The 25,110-nt window shown below is 44.7% G+C and overlaps 1 protein-coding gene across 1 annotated transcript in view; it reads right to left on the bottom strand.

Annotated features, from left to right (window-relative positions):
* Window positions 1-25,110, bottom strand: part of Shc3 (SHC adaptor protein 3) — a 123,272-nt gene that overhangs the window by 25,163 nt on the left and 72,999 nt on the right. Inside the window, exons 3-8 of the mRNA XM_057788037.1 lie at window positions 20,798-20,861; window positions 17,915-18,034; window positions 14,939-14,992; window positions 12,143-12,194; window positions 8,423-8,549; window positions 307-457 (exon numbers count right to left, since the gene is read on the bottom strand). Of these exons, the coding sequence (XP_057644020.1) occupies window positions 307-457; window positions 8,423-8,549; window positions 12,143-12,194; window positions 14,939-14,992; window positions 17,915-18,034; window positions 20,798-20,861 (568 nt within the window). The remainder of the gene's footprint in view (window positions 1-306; window positions 458-8,422; window positions 8,550-12,142; window positions 12,195-14,938; window positions 14,993-17,914; window positions 18,035-20,797; window positions 20,862-25,110) is intronic.

The following is a 25,110-nucleotide window of genomic DNA, read 5'->3' as shown; positions in this document are numbered from 1 at the left end:
TCACGGGCCTTTTAAAAGCCTGGATCCTACCATCCCCTCGTTAAGACACAGCATGGTGGAATTGGGGCTCGGACTCAGGTCACTTTCATTCATGTCTCAGGCATGGTACTGTGGTTCTGAGGCACTTGGTCAGCTCCCTGTGATGTCAAACCGAACCCCTCCCTTCCATGTTCTTTGTGATACCGGTGGAAGAAAGCCTGCGAGGGATCATGTCCAAAGCTAAGTGGAATATCAGCCAAAATAACACTGAGGAGGAGAAATGCAAATGGGGTCATCATTGACCCAAGAAGAGAACCCCAAACTTACCTGGGCTGCGTCAGGAGCGTGGGGTCTGGCTTTCAATCGAGCATCAAGAAATCCCCCTGGAGGGGGCATCTTGCTGGGAACACTGTTGTAGTATGGGTGATCGGGACCATCTCCTTCCTCTTCAGTCCACGGCTCATCTAGACTCTGCATCCTGTTAAAAGATTATCAGTGACCTCACCCAGAGTTGAGCATACAGGCAGACCTAATGACTCTGACATCAGTGTCACCTATAGAAACCAAACACTGAGTATGGTTTAAGTGTGGCCTCGAACACACACAGGCTCATGTTTTGAAGGTTTGGTTCCCCAAGGTGGTAGTGTTAAAAGGTGGTGGGATCTTTAAGAAGTGGAGTCTCTCTGTCACAAATGAGACATCAGTCCATCAGTCACTACCCTCCCCATCCCTCCAGTACGTAGGGGTCATGCAGAAGAGCAGGGTAGAAGTATTGGAAGCCCCAAAAGTTGGGGAGGTCCAGAGCAAAACACTGTCTCCTGGACAAGATGGGGCCACTGTACTCATGAACTCACCTGCAGAAGATCAAGCCAGTAAACATTTTAACATGAGGGGGCAGGGAACAGCTCCTGACAGTTGATGGCTTATGGGGAGGAATTGTCAGGTTTTTATGGGTGTGGTCCCTAGTAGATCTCCTGTATTCTAGTGAATGGCCCCAGACCCATGAGCTCATGGTCAGCACACACTGGAATCATCGGGTTATTTTAAAGATGAAACAGATCACAGGAAGTTGGGAGGGATGGGGAGTGGATCTGGAAGGAGGCATAAGCAGGAGGACATGAGTTCAGATCCTGAGTACCCATTCTAAAAAACTAAGAGTTACTGCATGTTCCTGAGACTCCCACACCTGAGAGGTGAGAGATAGGGGCATTGCTGGAGCCTTCCAGATACCAGTCTAACTGGAAAATAGTGATCTCCAGATTCAGTGAGAGACCCTGCTTCAAGGGAATAAAATAGAGAATGATAGAAGATAACCTATTAAGTCTTCCTCAAGGCTATTGCATGTATACTTATGAGTACACATGTACACACACACACACACACAAAATGAAGTTAATGTTAACTGTCGAGTTGACAGAACCTATGATCATCTGAGAGATGGTCCTTTGGGAATTTGCATGGGGCATCATTTTGATTGTGGTTTGATTAAGGCGAGATGACCTGCCCACTTGTGGGTAGTCCCATTCCCTTGGCAGAAGGACATTGGACTGTGTAAGATGGAAAAAGCAACCTGAGCACTGACATCTGTGAATTGCTCTCTTATTATCGTATGTGACAAGCTGCATCAACTTCCTTGCTATGGTGAACTGCACCTTGAGTTGAGAACCAGAATAAACCTTCCTTCCTTAAGTTGCTTTTCTTAGAGCATTTCATGACAGCAACAGAAGAGAAACCAAGAAAAACACCTACACTTATCATACACAGATAGCACACACAACTAAAAAATAAACATTTTCCAACAATGAAATAAACTGTAAGATCAGTACTGTTGCAGTATCTTAAATAGCCTTGTTTGTATCCCTGTGGTAGCCTTACAAGCTAACAGCTATCAATCAATGATAACCATCACCCAAGTAGTCACGGATGGGACAGGACAGCTCTGAGCCTCCTTCAAAAGCTGGTTCCCAAAAAAATTATCATTATTTTCCTTGTCTGTGGTGGTTTGAAAGAAAATGGTCCCCAAAAGGAGTGGCACTATTAGGTATGACCTTGTTGGAGGAAGCTTGTCACTGTTGGGGTGGGCTTTGAGGTCTCTTTTGCTCAAGCTTCCCTCAGTGTGACTATCAGTTGACTTCCTGTTGCCTGAAAGATGTAGGACTCTCAGCTACCAGCTGGACATCTGCCTGCATGCAACCACGCTCCCCACCATGATGAAAATTGACTGAACCTCTAAAATTGTGGGTGAGCCACCCCAATTAAATGTTTTAATTTGTAAGAGTTACTGTGGTCATGGTGCCTCTTCACAGCAATAAAAAACCCAAGACACTGTCTGAGTGTTCCTTTGAGCACCCAGTTCCCCAAGCTGTCTTTTAAAAAATTTACTTTTAATTATCACATAGTAATTTTGCACATTTATTATGGGGTGCTGTGTGCTAACTTGATACATTTATACAACACACAGTGACCAAATTAGAGTAATTAGCATTCCCATCTCCTTAAGCACTTATCATCTGTTTGTGTTTGCCAAAGCCATCTTTATTTAACCTGATGCAGAGCTTGCCTGGGGCATCTGTCAAAAATATTCAGAGGCAAATGTTTATCATGTGGCCCACATGAAGCTGGGAATAACATTTGGGTCAAAGAATTTTTATTAGTGGAAGTGAGTGAAAAAGAATATAGAGTTTATGGAGTTAGAGGGGGAAAAGCCAACAAAGCAAATAGGCACAACCAATGGCAATCACAAGCCAAAAATGAGAAGCTGGGATGTTAATCAACTCCCACACATTGATCTAGAAGGCTACACACATTTGCAGGATTCAGCTGGTGCTCGTGCCACAGGGTGTAACCTGGCTCTAAATTCTCACTTCTGACCTAAACACCTCACAAGTAGAAGGTGAAAACTGAAAAACAATCAACTGATTCACCATATGTTGAAGGAGTGTACCAAAACACGCATACAAACAGATATACATATACACACATATATAGAAGGTATATGCCTACAGATACATACATAGGACACACACAAACACACATGCGTATACACACGTGTACATATATACATGTGTATGAATATACATGGATCCATATGCACATACACATCTATACATGCACACACATGTAGCCCTTCATTAAAGACTGAGAGGCTAAATTGTTCAACATTCAAGGAAAACTCTGCAATTGTTAGTGAAGAAATGTAGCTAACCAAACAGAGACATCAGTGGACATAAATGACAAATGTAGATTATAGAATTTATAGAATTAATTAAGTAAAGTCACTAAAACCACCACAAACATTAATAATATACATTCTGGAAAGAGAAAATATATGAGTTTCACTCTTGCAACTTTCTATTACTTACAGTTTTAGTGTCAGCAAAAAAATTATAAGCTATAAAAATAAGAAAGGATAGCTCATATACAGGAAAAAAAAGTCAGTAGAAACTGTCACAAAGAGATCTCAGACTTAAGGATAAATAAAAACAAATATATTCAACCAGCTAAAAGAAATGACTCTAAAACACTAAATATGAAAATTGTGTCTCACAAACTGGGACTTACCAGCATTCATAAAGAAATAAAAATAACAATAAATTCTAGGATTGGAAATTCTACCATTACTTCAAACAATTCATTTAAGTAAATAACAGTTTTGGGAGGTGGAAGAAGAAAGGCAACATTTTAAAACAACTCAGCTGAGATGAACCAGTCTGAGGAACAGAGAAGAAACTACTATAAGTGCCCAGAGCCCGAGAGACTTGTAGAATACCAAAAATGCCAACATGTATGTAGTAGAGTCCCTGAAGGAGAGCAGACTGAGGAGGGCAGGGAAAATACTGGCCACGTTACAGTACAAATCTTCCCAAATTAGCTAAAAGAAAATGTTGTTCTATACAACCAAGAGGCTAGCTAAGAAGCTCAGCTTAGATAAACTCAGAGAGTCTTAGGCACCCTAATCTAACTATTTAAAGTCAAAGGGGGCATCTGAGGGCATCCAAGGGAGCTGCTCAAGAAAACAAGGGATCCTCGAAGTATTAATAGCTGATTTCTTCCCAGACACAAAGGAGGCCAGAGGCAGGGAAAAGGAAGGTTTCCTGTCATGACGTCCACATCCAATAAGCAATGCTGCCCAAATGAGGCAGAAAGCATATTCCAAGGGAAATAAAGGCAGGAGAAATCCACTAGAAAACCTTCTCTTTAGGAAATACTATGGCAAGTATATTAAGCTAAGTAGATAATCAGTAGAAATTTACAATCAGAGGAAACAGCAGAAAATAATGGCAACTCTACACAAAACTATAAATTCAGTGTTGCCTAAAATTTCCTTATTCTTCCCTTCTCATTTAAAAATACATGAACAATGTGACTGTACTGACGAACACACAATGAATAAAGGTGCAGTTTGCACAGCAGCAGCAGGATGGAAGAACTGGAGAGATGTCACAGTGGTTAAGAGCACACCGGGCTCTTGCCGAGGACCCAAGTTCTGCTCCCAGCCCACACAGAGTGGCTCACAACTGTCTCTAATTCCAGCTTCAGAGGATCCGAATCCCTCTTCTGGCTTCCATACTGCACTCATTTGTGCACTCGAGGGCACACGTTCACATGTTTGCTCATACACACACATACACAAATACAAACACACATAATTCAAAACAAGTAATTTTTTTGAAAGAGTAGTATAATGGAGTGTGGAATAATAGAGCCACACAGAAGCCAATCTTTGGTATATTATTAAGTTCTTTAATCTGAATATATAGTTATAAATTAATATATTAATATAATCCTCTGATCACTACTTTAAAAGTCATGAAAGAGAAAGAAGTTAAATTGCACACTTGAAAAATGTTTATTTACCTTACACAAAGGAGACAGCAACTGGCATGTAAGAGGATAAAATGGCATAAAGAAAAATTAGCTCAATAGCGGGAGGAAATCCTAACATCAGCAATTGCATTAAATATAAATGTATTAAATGTTCTTCTTAAAAGACAGGGGTTGATAGACAAATTAGAAAATAATCCAATAGTAAGTTTTCTATCAGCAACAAGTTTTATAAAAAAGTAAACGGAAAAACAGAAAGTTCGGGAATAATATGGAGAAACACTAATTGCCACTTTATTATTATATAGGATGACTGGGCAGAAGATTAGGAAATAGAAGTTTGCACACAAAAACTAACCAGACCTAAGAGACATCAATAGCACATTTTACCCAAAAACAACAACATAAAACATCTTCTCCCATGCAGAGGGAACATCCCCCAGCAGAAACATATGCCAAGCTTATGTAATAATAGACTTAAAAATTTTAAAGAATTAAAATATAAAAAGCATTTTTGATAATAATGGAATCAATGTAGAAATCAAAGTAGACTCCTACAAGATTAATTTGATGTTAAAATTAACACATTCCTAAATAAACAGGTCAAAAAGATTCCAAGGGAAATTAGGAATTTAAAGTATATCTAAAGAATGGATTCCTGCATATAAAAAATATACAAAATCAGTTGTACTTTATACATTGATGATGATTAAAAACAAAAATAATAAATCATTGGAGCATCAAAAGAGGAAAAATTTAAGGGGAAAAACTATGTAATCAGGGTTAGACATACACTGAAAATTATAAAACACATTAAAAAACACAATCCACAAAATAGGAAAATATTTGCTAATAATATTTCTTTAAGGTAGCGTGTATCTACAATCCCTAAAACTCAACAATTTAAAAGGAAAGCAACCCAATATTTAAAAAATAAAAAATCGAGCAGACGTTTCCCCCAAGAAGATAGAAATAGTCAGCAGCACATGAAAGATGTCTGATAGCAAAATCAGAAAAAAATGCAAGTCAAAGCCATCATCAAAGAATTTTTTGCCCACTAGGGCAGCCATAACCAAAGATATGTACAGCAACAAATATGCTGATATTGATTATCAACTTGACAGGATTAGAATCACCAAGGAAACAAGACTCTGGCACACAACTATGGGGGATGATGTAGATTAGGCTCTCTCTCTGCCTGCTTGCGCTTTCTCTCACTAGCAAACCCACCTCTTCACTGGCATTAGAGCCTACTTCGTTGGGATTCTGGCATATACTGAAGACTATCTGGGACATCCAGCCTTGTAGACTGAACAGCTATTGGATTCTTGGACCTTCTGCTGGTATAAAGTCATTATTGGACTAGCAGAATCACAGCTGGTAAGCCATTCTAATAGATTCCATATCTATTGTGTATGTATGTTCTCTTCCTATAGAGAACCTTGACTAATACCTTATCTTATCACAGGAAAAAAAAAAAACCTAAAAGGCAGCTAAGACAGTTTCCTAAATGGTTAACAAACCGTATGACCATTAACTCAATGATTCTACTCTAAGGCATTATCACAAGAAACATGTCGTCAAAGTTTGACTACAGCTTCATAGTAGCTTTGCTCAGAAGAGCGAAAGGAAGGAGACAATTCAAATGCTCATGAAGGGTTTATTTCAGTTAACAAGTTCACTGTCCATCATTGAGGTAAGCAAAAGAGGGAACCTGAGCCGGGCAGTGGTGGCGCACGCCTTTAATCCCAGCACTCGGGAGGCAGAGGCAGGCGGATCTCTGTGAGTTCGAGACCAGCCTGGTCTACAAGAGCTAGTTCCAGGACAGGCTCCAAAGCCACAGAAAAACCCTGTATTGAAAAACCAAAAAAAAAAAAAAAAGAGGGAACCTGAGCAGAAGCCTAAGTGGAATGCTGCTTACTGGCTCATTCATGGGCCATGCTTGGCTAAATTGCTTATACAGCCCAGAACAACCTGCCCAGGGAATGGTGCTGCCCAGAGTGGACTGGGCCCCACTGTATCAGTTGACAACCCCCTGCAGCAGATCCACAGGCAACCTGATCTAGGGATTCCCTCAGTTGAGATTTCCTTTTCCCAGGTGGCTCTAGGCTATGACAGTAGGCAATTAAAGCTAACCAGGGCAGTGTGTTTTTAAAACACGAACGATCCATACCCTTTTGTGACTCAGTCTTCCCACACCATTATAAATTCTGAGACTGTGACCTCCGATGCCTGCGCCCTGTGTGGTGAGGAAACCAACATCTCCAGGCACACTAAAAAATAAAGAACTATGCTGACTCATTCTCAGGTCAGAGGTGCCAGGGCTGTGGCCACTTCCTTCACACCTCCTCCAGCCACATCCTGATGAATTCATCAGCCTGGACAAAGTTGGTCCTTACGGGAACAATGGATACCTTAAAGGGAATTTGCCAAGGGATGACAAGGGAACAGAGCAGATGCCAGCTCCACAATGCCACAGAAGGTGGCTTTGTGGGTTTGAAGTGAGTAAAAAGTAAACCTAAGGGAACAATGCTTGTTTGTTCACTAGCACACCAATAGAAAGATTTTCCTATGTACACATGTATGTGTGGGCACACGTACATAGGTGTCATACATTTGTTTATGTGTAGGCCAGAGGTCAACCTCAGGGCTATTTACATTGCTTTTAAGAAAGGGTCTCTCACTACCCTGGAACTCACCAAGAAGACAGGCTGACTGGCCAGTGAACCCCAGAGATCCTCCTGTTTCTACCTCCCCAACCTCTGTACTTGGCTGGTTTTGTTTTTAAACATAGGCTCTGGAGGTAAAACTCAGGTTCTGTGCCCACAAGGCAAGTACATTACTGGCTGAGCCACCTCCCAGCCCATAACAGCTTTTCATTAGTTCGTCAAGGACAGAATATACTCAAGTTCAAGGACAGAAGACCACTGAATGCCTTGTGTGCCCATAGCACTTTTCCTGCTTTCTATGTCACGGAATATTCTTGCATCCTAAGGAAACTCAATAGCAGACTCTCCGTTTTTTTTAAATTATCACCTAGGTAGCCCACATTTGGTGTTAACAATTGTTCTCCATTTAATAGTAAGGAAACTCTCCAGTGATTCTTATCCCTATTTTCCAGACGAAGCCACGGTGACTCGGATAGTTTAAGGATCTTGCCCAGAGCCATATGGCAGAAGAACAAGCCCCTAAGTTATTAGGCCATGGAGGCCATTAAACAAAAATGATGCTGGCAGCAGGTGGCTTTGGCTAACCGTGACAACAGAAAGATGAGGAACAGACCTGTGTGGACACAGACCCAGGGAGGGGACCTATGGAAGAATCAAAGGCTGAAGAAGACACAATGTGGCCTAAAAAGATTACAATGAAGCTGTTTTTGGTAACCTTGTCTACTGTCACTATAACTTCCAGAAAATGTTCCCTGCCCATTCAGAGCCATATGTGAGCTCCCATCTGCAGGCTTTCTGCACCTCCGCCGAGCACCAGCCAGGTGTCTGTGAGTTCCAGGAAACCCCGCGATGATCTGGGTCTGCCTGGAGCGCAGTGCAGGGGGTTGGTTTTAAAGGAAAGTTTACAGACCCTGCCTAAATCACTGAGAAAAGCAGGCGCAGGTACTCACCGGTCCTGCAGAGCAGGAATCTTGGAAGGACACTGCAAATACTGTTTGAACCGGAGCTCAAAGGCTTGTCCAATGGAGCCAATGACATCTTGGGCTAGCCCATCACAACATTCCAGAATGTGGCAAGCTTGGAGAGAAGGGGACACACCCTCATTAGAAACAGTGTCAGAGCTCTCGGGACCCCTTGACAAAAAAGCCCCATCTGGGGTACAGAGGAAAAAAGTCACACACCTCCCTGCTGGCATGCTTCTACCAACCCACAGTCTCATCTCTGTGGGCATCCTACAGTGGTTATGGACATGTGAAGTTCTTAGAGGGCTTGTCTGCAAAGGTGAAGGTCTTATTTCTAATACTCAAAATACATCTTTCATTTTATGTGTGTGTGTGTTGCCTTCATGTGTGTCCATACATCTCACACATGCAGTACCTGAAGAGGGTAGAAGATTCCCCTGAACTGGAGTTACAGGTGGTTGTAAGATACCCTGTGGGTGCTGAAAACCCAACCTGGGTCCTCTACAAGAGCAGCAAGTACTCTTAACCACTGAGTTACTTCTCCTGCCCATTGGTGGTTCTGATACTCTCACAATCATAGACCAACGGTTCTGACCTTCATAGGGAAGCAGTGTTTAGAAAGAAAACTCAGCTCAAACTGGATCTTTCACAGCCTTTCCTTAAGGCCCCAGGAACCTTAGTAGTAGATGCAAACTGGTGCTCCCTAAACGGATAAACCTTAGTAGTAGATGCAAACTGGTGCTCCCTAGATGGATAAACCTTAGCAGTAGATGTAAACTGGTGCTCCCTAGATGGATAAACCTTAGCAGTAGATGCAAACTGGTGCTCTCTAGATGGATAAACCTTAGCAGTAGATGTAAACTGGTGCTCCTTAGACAGATAAACCTTAGCAGTAGATACAAACTGGTGCTCCCTAGATGGATAAACCTTGGCAGTAGATAGAAACTGGAACTCCATGGATATTGATCTGTTCAATGAACTTAAGGGAAAGTTGTTCTTAACTTAGTAAGAGTGAAGCGTTGATAACCAAATCTAGCTAGAAACACTAAGCAGCACAGTATAGGGAATGAGGTGGCTCATTCGATAATGCATTTGTCACCCAAACCTGAAAACCTGAGTTCAGTCCCTCCAATCCACATAAAAAGCCAGGCATGGTATCATAGGCCTGGAATCCAGTACTCAGGAGACAGAATTAGGAGGATCCCTGGCGTTTGTCGGCCAACTATATAGTCTCCTCAACAAGGTCCATGCTACAGTGAGAGAGGCTGTTTTAAAATCCACTGGAGAGAGTGACTTCTGCCTTCCCATTGCTGTGATAAAACACCCTAATAAAAGCAACTTAAAGGAAACAGGTCTTTGGCTCACAGTTCCAGGGTGCAGTCCACCACAGTGGGGGGAGTCAAGTGGCAGAAGCTTGAAGTGTGATCTGAAGTGAGATACTCCGACTTGGTTATTGCACGTAGTGTGCACCTCACACTACGCCTCATAAATAAATGTAGTTATGTGTCGATTAAACAAAGACCAGGAAGACCACTCGGCTGGCTAAAGTGCTTGCCCTGAGAGCATGAGGACCTGAGTTCAGATCCCCAGGACCCTGTGTGCAGGGATGCATATCTGTAAATCCAGTGCCGGGGAGGAGAGACAGGGATGGGCCCGGTGCTTGGTGGCTAGCTAGTTAAATGAATGAGCTCGTGGTTTGGGGCGGGGGGACCCTGTCTCAAAAATAAGATGAAGAGCAGACGATAGAGTCATACAAACTACATATGTGTGCATGTTGCATATGGGTGCATGTCGCGTGTCTGTATGTGTATGTGGCGGTCAACCTCAGTTGCCATTCCTCAGTGGACACTCACTTTGTGTTATGAGAGAGGGTTTCTCATTGGCCTGAAAGTTACCAACTAGGCTAGGCCTGCTGGCCAGCAAGCCCTGGGATCCTACTGTCTCCACAATTCAGTGCTAGGGTTACAGTTGTTGCCACCGCACCTGTCTTTTCAGGAGGACTCTGGGAAATGATCTCAGCCTCTTAAGCCTGCACAGCAAGCACTTTGCCAACTAAACTGTTTCCCCAGGCTCCAAAGAGCTATTTAACCACATTGTTGCCTGGATCCCATTCTCTCAGACCTGAGTGTTAAGATGTTTCCATAAGGCTCCTAAGTAACTCTCAAGTGTAGCTCATTTTGAGGACCATTGACCTGGACCTACTAAAGAAGTCTGAAAAACAAGATTGCCTAAATCACTTGCCATTAATTTGAAACAAACAGAAATGGAGACATGAACCCCAGCTGCTCCTGCTTCTAACCCAGATAGAGCTTGGGGGGGGGGGCAGTGCCTGCAGAGCGATAGCCTATGCCTCCCCTGCCCTATAACCCTCCCTGATTTCAGGGGAAGCTAGGATAATTAAAGGGGCTGGTTTATGCTCTGGGAATTATTCCCGTTTTTTGTTTGTTTGTTTTGTTTTGTTTTTTTTAGTTATGCCAAAAATCCAGGACCTCAGAAGGTGTCCTTATTTGGAAAATGGCAGTTTCAGATGTAACTAGTTAAAATGAGGTCACGGCAGGATAGAAGGGGCCCTGAGCCACCATGGAATGTCATCTCTAAAAGCATCCATGAGCAGTCACAGACACAGGGAGTACATTAGGATGGGTTCCTGTGACACACTTGCAAGCCAAGGGACATTGGAGATCATCAGAAAGAGGCCAGGAGGAGGCAGAATTTCTCCTCCAGGACCCAAAGGGAGCCCGTCTGGCCCTGCTGACACCATGAACTGGGCATCCAGCCTCCAGAACTGTGAGGCAACATGTGCCTCTTGTTTTAAAAAACTTGATTTGTGTTCATTGCCTTAGACACTAAGCTGAGTCTCTAACCCTGCACCAAGAGCTTTTGCTCACATCTCTGGGCAGCAGTCCTGATATAACCCTGCTCACCTGGGGCCAACCCTGGCTTTATAGTCACCCGAGAAGACAGGTGAGCGTTAATGGATGTGTATAGAGATGAAGGCTGCTACTCAGCTCACTTTCTCTTTTCCTTTATTTCAGAATTCCAGGCCATGGAGGGTGCTACCCTCAGTTAGGGTGGGCCTTCCCACTTTAATTAATCCAACCCAGGAACTCCCTTACAGCTCGTACAGAGTTTATCTGCTAGGTGGTTCTAGGTGTTGTCAAGCTGATAATTAGTATTTAACCATCACATATGGTATCTGCTCAAGAAAGACAGCAATGAAGACGGCTCTGCAGAAGCCCCTACAGCTAGGACAGAACACCTCAGCCTCCATTAATCTGCCCTTGTCAGTTGTCCTGACGCTCCACAGGGACACAAGAAAACAGCACACCCTGAGCTTAGGTGCTGGGCCCAGAGCAGGAGACAGGATAGTGTGCACACACAGGGTGATGCTGGTCAGGAGGATGAGCAGGTATAGCATTTCCCAGGGATGGCTGAGGCTGTTACCAGAGCACGGGGTGAGACAGGTGATGTGTGTGTGGGGTATACAGAACTGCGGCCATCCTGACCCAGGTGCGAGTTTGGCACTCAGCATCCAGTAGGTTCTCTCTGAGCCAGGTGACAAGCTACCCTTGCAGGCCTCAATTATCCTTAATCACGTCACGTGACATGTGCTCGTTTGCTAAAGGAGCTGAGATAATGAGGAACATCTGGTTCACAGCATCAAGCCTGGCTTCACACGAGTGATTAAATGGGTCGAGCATTGCTTACCTCTGCGATTAACAGGGTCCTTAGCGACATAGGCAACATAGTCTGTTGTGTCCTGTGGAAGGAAAAGGAGACATTTGTACTACTCATCACAGCAAGAGGGAAGACCAGAGGGACACAGGGCCCAGCGTGGTGAGCATCCATCACACAGCCAAGAATCGGCTTGGAAGGAAAGTTCATGGACCAGCGCTTTCCCAGTGTGGGAGGCCCTGGGCCTCCTCAGTCCTGGGAGAAGAAGAAAAGAAGGGAGGAAGGAGGAAGGCAAAGAGGAAGGGCCAGATACTTTGTACAAAATGGGCATGGTTTGAAGCATGTCCTCAAACTTGGATGGGGCTGGAAATCCCTGGAGATCTGAGTGCAGACTGAGCAGAACCTGAGGAATCACAAGTGACTGGTGCAGTTGCCACTAACCAGTCTTACTGGGCATGTATGCTATGAGTCCGTGACCACACTCGGAGCAGCCAGGGTGACAAACACCTCACCTCCCCATCGTGGAGCTTTGGAGCCCCGGAGCTTTGGAGCCCCGGAGCTTTGGAGCCTTGGGGCGTAATCTCCAGCACTTGTGTTTTCTTTCCACAGTTTTACACAGCTAGCCCGAGAACCTGGGATGGTCTAGACATCCACCGTGCCCTTAAGTTGGTTCTGGGTGCAGTTACAGGGTCAAGACTGAGATTCACAGACAGCTTTCCCATACTCTAGGAACCGGGGTATTCAAGAAGCCAAGCGGATGGTGCCTTTGCCCCAGTTGACCCAAATTGCTGTCACTTTTGTGCCTAAGGATGCGTGCTGAAGGTTGGGGGACAACCTCAGGTGTCAGGGGAAGTGGGGGACAACCTTAGATGTCAGGGTAATTGGGGGGACAACCTCGGGTGTCGGGGGAGGTGGGGGACAACGTCAGGTGTCAGGGGAAGTGGGGGACAACCTCAGGTATCGGGAGAAGTGGGGGGCAACCTCAAGTGTCAGGAGAGGTAGGGAACAACCTCAGATATCAGGGTAATTGGGGGGACAACCTCGGGTATCATTCTTCGGGCCTTTATTTTGAGACAGGGTCCTTGCTGAAATCTGGAACTCACCAATTAACCAGGCTGGGATTCCGGCCCACCCCCACCCCCTGCCACCCCCAGATCTACCTCCCCTGGGATTCCCTGTCTCCGCCTTCCCTGGGATTCCCCTGTCTCTGCCTCCCAGTGCCAGGATCACAAGTGTGCATCTTTTCACATGGGTTCTAGAGATCTGAACTCAGGTCCTCATGCTTGTATTTACTTTTTGTAATCTCTCAACACGAGGAATCAGGGTCCATTATCGTCACTGACATGTTCCTCTTTGGAGAAATCGTGGGCTAAAATAAGCCTTTTCCCCTTTAAGTGGCTTTTGTCAGGACATTTTATCCTAGTGGCCGAAATGAACCTAGGACAGATGGCATCACTGGAAGGTGGTGGGACTAGGAGGTACAGTCAGAGAGAGCAGGTCACTGGGGGCAGGCCTTCGAAGGGTCTGCCTTGCCTCCATCCCATTCTGTTTCTGCCCCCTGGCTGTCATGAAGTGAACAGCTCTTGCTCACATGGCTGCTCTGGGATACGGCCCCCTGCCTCACCTCACGCACAAAACACAGACCCAGACAGTGGCAGGAAAAAAGAAATCTGTCAAATATAGATATGATCTTGAGAAATAGGTGAACACACAGGAAGATTTTTACCTTCTAAATCTACATCTCACTGAGAGAGTTTATGTTTCAATGAGGTGTAAAACTCAACACTAGGAAGACTAGAAAGGCATAGCCAGGGAAGAACAGGGTAAAAGGAAAAGTATTATGGGAGGCTTTGGAAACAATATCCTATGTGTGAAAAGGGCCTAAACCACTGGCACCAAATAAATAAATAAATAAATGGAAATCTTAAGTTACAGAATTTGCTTTTTGTCATGTGAATGAACTTAGGTTAAAAAAATATCCCTCCTTGTATTACCCCACTTTTAATTTTTTGGCCTTTAACCACTTAACCACAATAAAAATTATCGTGATAACGTTTGGAAGGAGCCGGACCCATTTCCTCTCCTCTCTCAGTGTCTTGCTCCCTGGCCTGGTTGTCTGCCTGATTTTGAGGTGGTTTTGGAGATGTGGCAGGGAAAAACCGAGGAAAGCAAGCCTGGCAAGATGGGTCAGACATGGGAGCTATGCTTCCCGAACTCCTGATAATTCATGGCTGAAAGTGAATGGTGGGACCTGTGGTCACAGGTTACCCTTCCCCCACCAAATAGCAACTCAAAAGATAGTGGGGAGGGCTGTGATGCAAGCATACCTTGCCAGAAGAGCGCTTGCTGACCCTTGACCCCTGCTCAGTCTCTAAGACAGAGAAATGAAAGGGGAGGAGAAGAAGAGAGGGAGGGAAGGGAAGGAGGGCTTGGGGAGGGAAGACTTTTGCAACCAAGAGGGATAAATAGTTGGGATCACAGCTTCAGGGGCTATAACTACTTTACTTGCAAAATTTCATCGATGACTATTTTATCTTACAAAACACTATTTCCTTCAGAGAATTTCCCCCATAGGGTATAAAACTTGTTTTTCTGGGCGCCCTACAGTTGTTTCTGAGCCCATGCACGGCATCAGAACAGAATTCTGCCCAGACTGAAGTTGTCCTGATCCTAAAACAGCTGGACTGCTATCAGAATAGTAAATTGGGGTTTCAGTAAAATCAGCATAAAACACTTTTGTGTTGTGTCTTCAAGGGGTACATCTTTAAAGCAAGGGCTTTGTCTCAGAAATTTCCAGCAAGAACGAGAGAAACAGCCGAGGCCACTCACCGGGTCTCCCCCCGAAGCGAAGGAGATGGACTGCATGTGATGGTTCGCTATGATCTGCCGGGGCAGAGACAAGAAACAGAGAACAGAGGAGCCGTTAGTGCTGTGCCACATCCTGCGGAGCCCGCGTGCTAGCAGGTGAGTGACAAGATGCCCTGAAAACTGCCCCCGAGGAAGATGACAACTGCCACACGCTGAGGCGGTGGGTCACCTGCCCTCACTGTGCACAGCCTGATAGCGGCCGTCTCTTTGGTTGGCTACTCGAATGCCCCATTAAGCCTCCCAGCAGCTGTGGAGTGGGAACTGGGACAACCCATTTTACAGGCACAGAGCATGAGCCCAGAGGGGCACAAGGCTTGTTGAAAGAAAGAAGGGAAGTAAGCCCAGATCTGTGAAATCAAGGCTCCACCTGAGGCCAGTGTCTCAACAACTGGACTTCACCAGCAAGGACAAGGTGGACCTAGGGAGATGGCTCAGCTGGCAAAGAGCTTACATTACAAGCAGGGAGACCTGAGTTCAATGCCCCAAACCCATGTGATAAAGCACTGGGTGCGGGGGGCTACAATCCCAGCACTGGAGAAGAGACAGGTGTATCCCTGGGGCTAGCTGGACCAGCAGCCTAGCTGAATCGGCAGGTTTCTGACCAATGAGAGAGCCTGGATCAATCAGCAGACACAGCCTGATGAACGATAGCTAAGGTTGACCTATGACCTCCACACGTCTGCACACATATGTGCATATACACCCATGTACATGTCCTCCACACAAACATATACCACACACATGTACACACACGCACACACACATACAAGAGAAAAATACATTGTACCACAGCATTACAACTTGTATTTTCCGCTTCCACAAACACCAGAGCCAGGACGGGGGAGTGTGGCCTGTCTCACTCATCCCACTCACATCAGAAGGCCAGCATCCAAGAATGACAGCCCCCTCTTAATCCCCTAGCTTAAATACCAGGGGCCCTTCCACGTTTGTCTTAAAAATGGAAGTTTTCCATCAGGTTTATAAGCTGTGGCATCCGTGGAATTCAGTAGACACAGAGTGAATTAGAAGCTGCCCTAAATTCTAAAAGCTACGCAAGTCCTCCCTGCTATTTTTATCTTTTTAAAGACAATGGAATGACATTGAAGGAAAGTTCCTGTGTGGAAAGGAGCTCCCAGCTCCCTCCTAACCCAGCCAGGTTTATTACTGAGCTGTGCCCTCCAGCTTTGTCCCGGGCAGACAGTGGTTCACAGAACAGCAGATAGAGTATATGCTCCTGAAAACTCGAAATAAAATATCATTATAGGATAAATTTTTGAATATTTTAAAATGCTGGCTTTGGTTGTTGACATTTGCAAAACCTCATTCTAGAGAAACCTGAGGGTTTAAGAGAACACTAAACAGTGAGATTGCCGGTAGCCTGTGCCCGAGCCCCGGGCGACTGAGAATAGCTGCCCTAGAATCCTTTAATCCCAGCCTCAGGAGGCAGAGGCAGAGGCAGGCGGATCTCTGTGAGTTTGGAGCCAGCCTGGTCTACAAAAGCTAGTTCCAGGACATGTTCCAAGGCTACAGAGAAATCCTGTCTCAAAAAAAAAAAAAAAAAAAAAAAAAAAAAAGAGTATCAAATTCTTGTATCTGGAGGTTTGACTGTATAAAAATGTTTGATTTTAAAAACTGCAGTTTGAGTTGCTGACTTGAGTTTTTAATAATAATAAAAATTGTTAAATGAATTTTGGCTTAAGACCAGGACAGAATTTCCAACCATTTCTGAGCTGACCTTAAGCATACTACATATTTATACAAAATGGCACTCTGAACATTGACAGTTTCAAAACTAAAGTATCTATCAACTCTGAAAACCATTGGCGGTGTTCTGTGTTCTTCAGTATTGCTAAATGCTTAGCCAGGATTTAACTCTGTTTGTAAAAATAAATAAGCACTTTCCTCTCATTGGCATGCAAATATTCTTCCATTGTTAATAAATTGTAAAATCATATGTTTAAAAAAAAAGGAGAGAATGAGCGAGGAGGATGGAGAGTTACACCCTGGGGACCCTAGAAATGAATGGTCCGTGTGCACAGAGGACAGATTTCAGTGTGTACTGCTGTCTAGAGCCTAGTGTGCCAGCCTCTATGAGCAACTATCAGCTTAAGACAGCCTGGGCAAGGCAGGACTGATTAGACATCCTAGATCCACAGTCTCAAGGACTGCTTAATCCTTAGAAAATAATAGAAAAGGACAAGGAGGTCTCAGTCCCTGGAAGACGAAAGGATAGAATAAGATATAGTCAGTTATGTCTCAATAAAGCCCTGACTTATTTCTCATTTATGCATTAAATCTAATTTGTCTCTACATCTTAGGGATTGGTGGTAGACAGACAGACAGACAGGCAGACAGATAGACAGACATGATAGTTGGACAGACAGACAGACAGACATGATAGATAATAGATAGGCTGGACCAAAACATAGTCAGCACATGGAAATGTGGTCATCCTGCCTGGAATCTGCTTTTCTAAATGTTCTGTGCTGCCTTGGTCATGCCACTGTCATTGTCTACACTGTAGATATACACAGCTCATCAGCCCTGAGGTATACTGGACTATAAGAGGCTCCAGTATAAGAAGCCATAAGGAAGAAAGCTCCTGTCTATTAAACCACAGCACATTGTGCCTTCCAAGCAGGAAAAGATTAAAATGTGACCCACAAAACCAATAAAACATGGCTATAAAACAAGGGCAAACACCAAGACATTTGCACAGACATCACCATTTTTTTTTTACATTACAAACAGACCCAAAAAACAGACAGCATTTAGAGCAGAATTCCAGAGAATCATTCATCCATCTGTGGCTGGACTGTCAACATGGCCAAAGTCCAAGGTCCAGCCAAGCAGGTTCTGCGTGGGCTTGGTAAGCTCCGAGGAGGTAGCCCAGGGATGCCCACCCTCGGGCCCAGGGAGGCCTGGGCAACCTCACACCTGTTTGGAGTCGGGAGTGCGCAGATTCAGGCTGGCGGTGGAGATGGTCAGGGAGATGCTCATCCCTGCAAACTGGAGGTTGCTCTTCCCCAGAATGCTGGACAGCATTTTATTCGGAGGCTGTGAAATCCAAGAGGGGATAGATTAGCTTTAGATCCAGACTCTGTCTGAAAGGGTCGAGGCAGAGATATCAGTTTATCTCACTGACTGCTCCTCCCCCACTGAAGTGCCAGAAGACAGACAAATGTAAAATGGGGGAGCTGGGAAGATAAGAGTCCATGCCAATGTACACACTCAGTAATATGAGGTATGAAATCATAAGTGCCTAATATGTCAGTTCTGGGGAGAATTGCTGGTCTTCCTGGCTGCCCTGACCATATGCTGGTGTCTCCTGGCTCGTAGATGCAAACTTGCAGAGACCTCACAACTTTGCAGACATGCAAACCTTGTCTCGGCACACCAGACGCTTAGAAGAGTGAAAACCGGATGGCACCGAGGCTCAGGAGCAACCTCAAAGGGTCCCGAGGCACTCTCCCGAAGGGAATCTCTGTTAAGTGCTCACATGGACGGTCTGATTAGAATCTGACTGCCTAGAACCTGGGCAGATTCTAGAATTCTGGGCAGAGATAGGCTGCTGTGGCCAGTGTCTCCCTCACCTGTCAACAAAGTCCTTACAGAGATATGGAAGAGCTTCAGTGTCCAGCCAGGCACTGTCAGACCCCTGAGCACACACCGAACCCCTCTCCTGCTCACCCTTTCCGTTTGGTTACAACATCCTCTGCTCACTCTGCCAAACAGCCCCTGAGCAGAGGCACAGTCCTTTAATCCACCAGGAGAGAACATGCAGCAGCTAAGGCTGTCTAAAGTGGAGCCAGGAAACAGGGAAGGTCACATTCCTCTGCTGAAGCTCAGACCACAGGATGTTCCTGTGGCTCAGATAAGAAGCCAAATCCAGACCTGCTGGCCTTGCACATCAACCTCTCAGTGGGAAGTAGCCTAGTTAATGGGCCAATCAGAATAGATTTACAGTTTAGGGTGTCTGCCTAGCCAATGAACTGTCTTCAAAAACAACATTTAATGGAAATTCTCTATTTTAAAAGAATAAATCTCTGCTGAACTTACCTCCAGGGTTGCCCTGGTTTGGCATGCCCAAACTGCACACTTTGTTCCCCAGATAGATGCTGTTTCCTTTAGGATCCCTGCCATGACATTTTTACTTTTTCTTTTTATTTAATACTTCAAAAGGGCCCTTTAGAGAACCCATCTCCCCTGTGTGAGAGAGTCAGGTCAAGTGCATCTGGGCACAGCCTAGAAAGTTCTCATTACTTCCATCCCTTCCCACCAAGAGAAACGTAAGGGGATCACAGACCTGTTAGGACCACCTGTTCTGAGAGACAATAGTCCTCCTTGCTGTTCCCAAGGGGCACCTGGCCTCCTGTATTCAAGATCTGGGAGCTTTACTTGGTTCCCAGGACCCACAGGGGACTGGCCATCACATAACCTGAGCTGCCAAGTTCTGTGCCCCAGATCCAGTTGCCCGATAGCTTTACAAATGTCCCCAGTTGTGAAGACAGAAGTGACTTGGAGGCAAAACCATCTGGAACCTGAAAGCTCAGCCTGGAGAAGATTCAGGGCCCTCTGTGGCATGCTTTCCCACAAATCCCTTCTAGGCAGATAAAAGTCATGATTGTAGGTGCTAAGTTATTTATAATATGTGTGTGTGTGTGTGCACGCTTCAGATGTGTGCACACATGTAGAGATGGGAGGTTATCAGGAGTCTTTCCTAAAACTCCCTTCCTTATATTTGAAGACAGAGTCTCACAAAGAACCTGGAACATAGCAATTCCGCAACCCTGGCTAGCCAGTGAGGCACCAGGATTGGCCTGTCTGTTTCTCCAGCACTGGTGTTACAGGCATGTGCTGCCATGCCAGGCTTTTTACATGGATGCTGGAGATATAGACTCAGGTCTTCATGTTTATGCAACAAGCACTTTGCCAGCTGAGCTATCTCCCTAGCCCTCAGATATTTCCCCTCCTAATTCAACCATATACAAGATGGAAGGTTCCAGAAGTGTAGTTGAACACCCAGCCTCTGAAACAGGTTGACCATGGCCCCAGCTCCTATTCACATTGTGACTTCTCAGCCCAAAGCCTCAATTATTGTCATCTATAACATCAGGCTTTTCAGTGGCATGGCTGAGCCAACTCAGGAAAGCCGTTTGTCATGCCTTTAGAAACGTTATGACCCCTAAGCCCAGCTATTACTGAAAGTTAACTTATACGAACTCACAACTACATACATGGCACCTACAGATGGTGAAATATGTCTTGAGTCCTGGCTGTTTTACTACCTGGTCCCATGCTATGTGAACCTGCGCCATCAGGTCCCATCTGCTGTGCCTGGAGAAAATGTGACACGGTGACGAACTGCTGTGTGTCTTCCTCGCTCTTTCCAGGGACCTTGTGTTGAAAGCTTGAACCACATGGACGTATTTACACCACAATAACCGGCATCTTATAAATGCAAGGTCCTGCTTCCCCCTCCAAACCCCAGAATCCAGTTCTTAAGCATTAGCTAGTGTGTACTACTGGGGTAGCTGCTACATGAGCTGTTAGGAGCAGATGAATTGATGTTATGTAATGGGCTTAAAGGGATGCTTGGCCAGGTGTTGATTGTTATCCCGGTCTCCAGGGTTTATCTACAGCATTTGCTTGAGAGAGACAGGGCAGGGATGCTTTGGCCTTAGCTAGGTGCTTTCCCTTAAGAAAGACAAGATCCAGGTCCTATAAGAAGACAGGGGACAATTATGTGGGTGAAGACCTGGAGTGTGGCCCTAAAAGGACATGAAGGAGGAGACAGACACACGGTGAGAGCCACAGTACCTTTCTCTTCTTGAAGGCTCCTTTGGCACCTGGCACAGCTTCGCAGACACGACTGATGGCTTCCCTGAGGGCAGGGAGAGATTCATTTTATTACATGCCAGTCAGAGTTATGCAACTCAGATTGTCTGCACTCAAAGGTCCAGAGGAAATAACCGCCTGCTTATTTTAGCATAGAAAATTGGCCCTCCAAGTACCTCTCCTCCAACAAGCAGAATTAAGCCAAGCACCGGCAGGTTATCTTAAAACTTTTTGCCATATCCTACCTCATTCTTAGTGTGGTAGCACCATGATCAATGCCGCATTTCCTTTTTCTCTTACAATTAACTGAGATTTCATATTCAAAATCAGCACCGGATATGCACTCTCCCCAATGTGATTTTCATTAGGTCAATCACTGTGCCTTTAGAAATGTCCTAACATGGTCAGAGCACCAAGATCAAGCCTATCCAGCCATCACAGCTCACGGAGATCCTTCTGAAGCAGATTCAAAGGTCGCTGGAGGAAGCATGATGCTCATTCTTTGACTCCTAGCTTCTGCAATTTTAAACACAGCCAGCAAGTTGGGCTATAGCTCACTAGTGGAGTGCTTGGCCAACCTTTCTAAAGCCCCAGCCCCGCATAAAAGCAGGCTTGGTAGTACATACCAATAGTCCTAGCACTCTGGAGGTAGGGAGAGGAAGGCCAGAGGTTCAAGGTCATCTTCACCTAAATGGTGAGTGTGAGACCAGCCTGGGCTACATGAGACTATGTTTCAAAACATAAAACTAAATAAATAATATATCACTCAACTTAGGGTTTTCTGGCTTTTTGGTAGTATGAAGGTGATTCATATTCAGTAGAAATCATACTTTGAATTTTTGATTCTAATTTTTTTAAAGTTTCAAGTTCTAAAATATCTTATTTTTGGTAAATATGCATTCATATCATGGTATGTAATCAACATATATCCCATAACATGCACGTATCAAGTCCAGCCTTCCTTAGTCCATCTTCATGTATCCTACACACCCACCCACCCCCACATCTTCCCTGACCTCTGGTAATCATTATTCTATATTCAAGTCCACTGTTTGAGAAAGATAGTACATGGCGCTTGTCTTTCTCAGTCAGGCTCACTTTGTTTACCGTGATTTCCTCTGATTCCATCCACAGGACCTTCTCTGAGTGCTGGACATCTGCAGCAACCCTCAGCTCCAAGCCAGCACCGTGATCAGCAGCAGAAACCACCGACACTAAAGTCCTCTGCTGCTAAACTAGCATGTTCTAGCACATTCTATAAGTTCAGGATTTTCCACAATAATTTTGTTTGCAGTAGGTTTAAACATCAAGGAACTGCTGTATTTAAAAGTCCAGAGAATTGAAGAGGAGTTAAGGACCTCCATGACACGAGGGTGAGACTGTGCGCAGGGCGGATGCACAAGACACTGTTGAGCAGTTCTACATGCCGGGCTTTGTCCTGAGTCAAGGGATGGGGGGTACTCATAGGGTCCATCCAGTTTGGCAGGAGTCCCATGCACGGGTCTTAACCTATGGGGGCTGGAGAATTTGAAATAAAGGAGAGTCCAGACAAGCAGGCTATGTAGGTTCAGATGTAGGTATGGCAAGCTACGAAGGCAACTCCAATGACCTTGAAAGCACCCACAGCTCAGCACTGCAACCCATTTCAATGAAAACCACTGGGAGAAGGGCTGAAGGTGACCTCAAGTTAGAAATGCCTAAAGGAGCTGGGAAAACTTCTCAACTCAGACATAAAGAGGGAGAAAATATTGCAGGAACATGGAAAAAAATAAACAAACAGGGCCAAGAGATAGGCTGGGTGAGCATGAAGACAATGGCTCCTGAGAGACAGACAGACAGCTTCCCCAGTGGACTACTCCTCATGGTTAATGAAAAATTAATTGTTGAAAAATAATCACAATCACAATGCAACTGCATTGTGTTAGATGTCCTTGTCAAATTAGGGCAGTGATCACGGAGGCGAACTTCATGTTTGCCATTCAATGTGTTGTGGAGAGAGGGGAGGAAAATGGGTTTTTGACGATTCAGGCGCCAGGAAGCCTGCACAGAATGAGTCATCCTGACCTGGAAAACTGAAGCCAGAGCAGATGTTTGGGATGACAAAGCTGCTCCGATTTATTGTATAATAGCCATCTAACAGTGCTGCTACCAAAACGATCAAATACGTATCATCTAAAATCTGCTAAAAGCAAAGCCCTCATTTGCTTTCAGAACATGAATGTGCTGTCCTTTCGAACTAATGAGTTAGTTTGTGTGTGTGTCTACATGTATATGAATGCACACACTCCTGTGTACATGCAGAGGCCTGAGAATGGTGCTAGGTGTCCTGCTCTGTAACTCTTCCTCTAATTCCTTTGATGCAAAATCTCTCACTGAATCTGCAACTAGGTTGGCAGCCAGTAAGACCCAGTAATTCTCCTTCCTCCACACTTCCCCTACAGCAAAGGTGTTACAGGCATGTGCAAACAAGCCTGGTTTTGTTTAACAAGTGCTGAGGATTTGAACTCAGGTCCTCATGTCTGCACAGCAAATGCTTTATCTGCTGAGTCATTTCCCCAGCACCTATGCTGTCTTTTATAGAAGTCTCAATATCTGTTTTACTTTTTTAATATTTTAAGGCATTTTTATTTTTAATTATGTGTATATAGGTGATGAGAATATGCGCCTATGTGAGTGCAGTGCCCTCAACGGCCAGAAGAGGGCAATTGGATCCTCAAGAGTTGGAGTCAGAGGTGGTTGTGAGCTACCAAGTATGAGTTTTGGGAACAAACTTGTGTCCTCTGCAAGAGATGGATGTGCTCTTATCTGCTGAGCCATCTCCCCACTACCATTCCTAGTCAATTTTGCATGATTATGTGAATGCCTACGGAGGCCTGAAGTTAGCCTTTGGGTGTTGTTACTCAAGACACTGCCTACCTTGTTTTCTGGGACAGGGTCTCTCACTGGCCTGAAATGTACTAATTCTGAAGACTGACTGGTTAATGAACCCCAGACATGCTCCTGTCTTCACCTCCCCAACACCGAGACTACAAACATGGGCCACCAAGCCTAATTGTTTTTATTTAGTTTCAATTTTATGTGAGCATATGTTTATATGAGTGTATGTGTAACACATGTGTGTAGACACCCACAGAGGCCAGAAAAAGCTGTCAAATCACCTAGAACTTCTGCATTATATTTGTTAAGTCAAGAGATGGCCTTAGCCCAACAAAGTAGCTAAATCTCTGAAGGTCTCAACAAGCTAAAGAGATAATATGTACAGAACACCTTACCTTGGTCATTCTTTTAACAACCTCAGTGATTCCTAGATTTTTGTGCCCACAAACATAGAACAACATAGGAAGTCAAGAGTTTTACAAACACTTCTCCAAAAGGACTCCCACTATCAGAAATCTAACCTAGTCAGCTATGAGCCATTTGCAACTGGTTTCTACTCCAGGGAGAGGCAGGAGGAGCTCAGTATTCAGAAGACAGGGAACAGCCTGACACATTACAGATAGAAAGTCCTCTCAGGGAGACCCATGATGTTCCCAGAGCACAGTCAAAAGCACAGTCACAATATAACTCTTCCTGAGCTCACACACTCAAAGTGAGCCCCAAGGATACCCCTGTGAGCTCTCAGAATTTTCTGAGATCTTCAAATCAACATGCTTTTCAGAAAAAAAAATGTGCTTCCATAGAATGGCCACAGATCTGTTTCTAATGTTCATGTGATCACATGTGACAAGTCCTTACTTCAACAGGAGATGGTGTCTATTTCTGCTTGAAACAGAAATGACACACCATTAAAAACAGCAATATTTAGATGTCTGCAATTAGTTGCTTTAACTCCAAGGTCTAATTTTAAATGTTGCTATTCTCAATTTCCTTCCTGGATGTTTTAGTGAGGAGTACTGTCTCAATTTGCTCATTTAGCAATAACTTAGTTTGGTATAATTTCATTTAATTCCTTTTTGGAACCCAGGTACCAATTTTGCTATTTTTTTAATAATAGAGATTGCTTTTTAGCATTCCACTCAGTACAACTCCATTTTGAGAAGCTAAATCCTGACCTCAGCGCTCCACTAATATGAAAATGGAACATTTGGCAAACACAGCAGTCATCTGAAAGCAACCAGGGACAGCCCTGCCAAAATGCTAACCTTGGGTTTACGATGGCGCTGTACTCCTCCACCCAGGCCTGCACCCTCATCCATAGGGCAGATATCTCTCCCAACTGAAGCTTCTTCTTGCCAGTGCAGAACTTTAGGACTAGACTTTGCACAAACATTCACAGCAGGTGTGCATATTTGCAC

Source organism: Chionomys nivalis, chromosome 13 (assembly GCF_950005125.1).
Source record: "Chionomys nivalis chromosome 13, mChiNiv1.1, whole genome shotgun sequence".
Lineage (NCBI taxonomy): Eukaryota > Metazoa > Chordata > Mammalia > Rodentia > Cricetidae > Chionomys > Chionomys nivalis.
The sequence above is the reverse complement of the archived record's forward strand: the minus strand, read 5'-3'. Positions and strand labels throughout refer to the sequence as shown.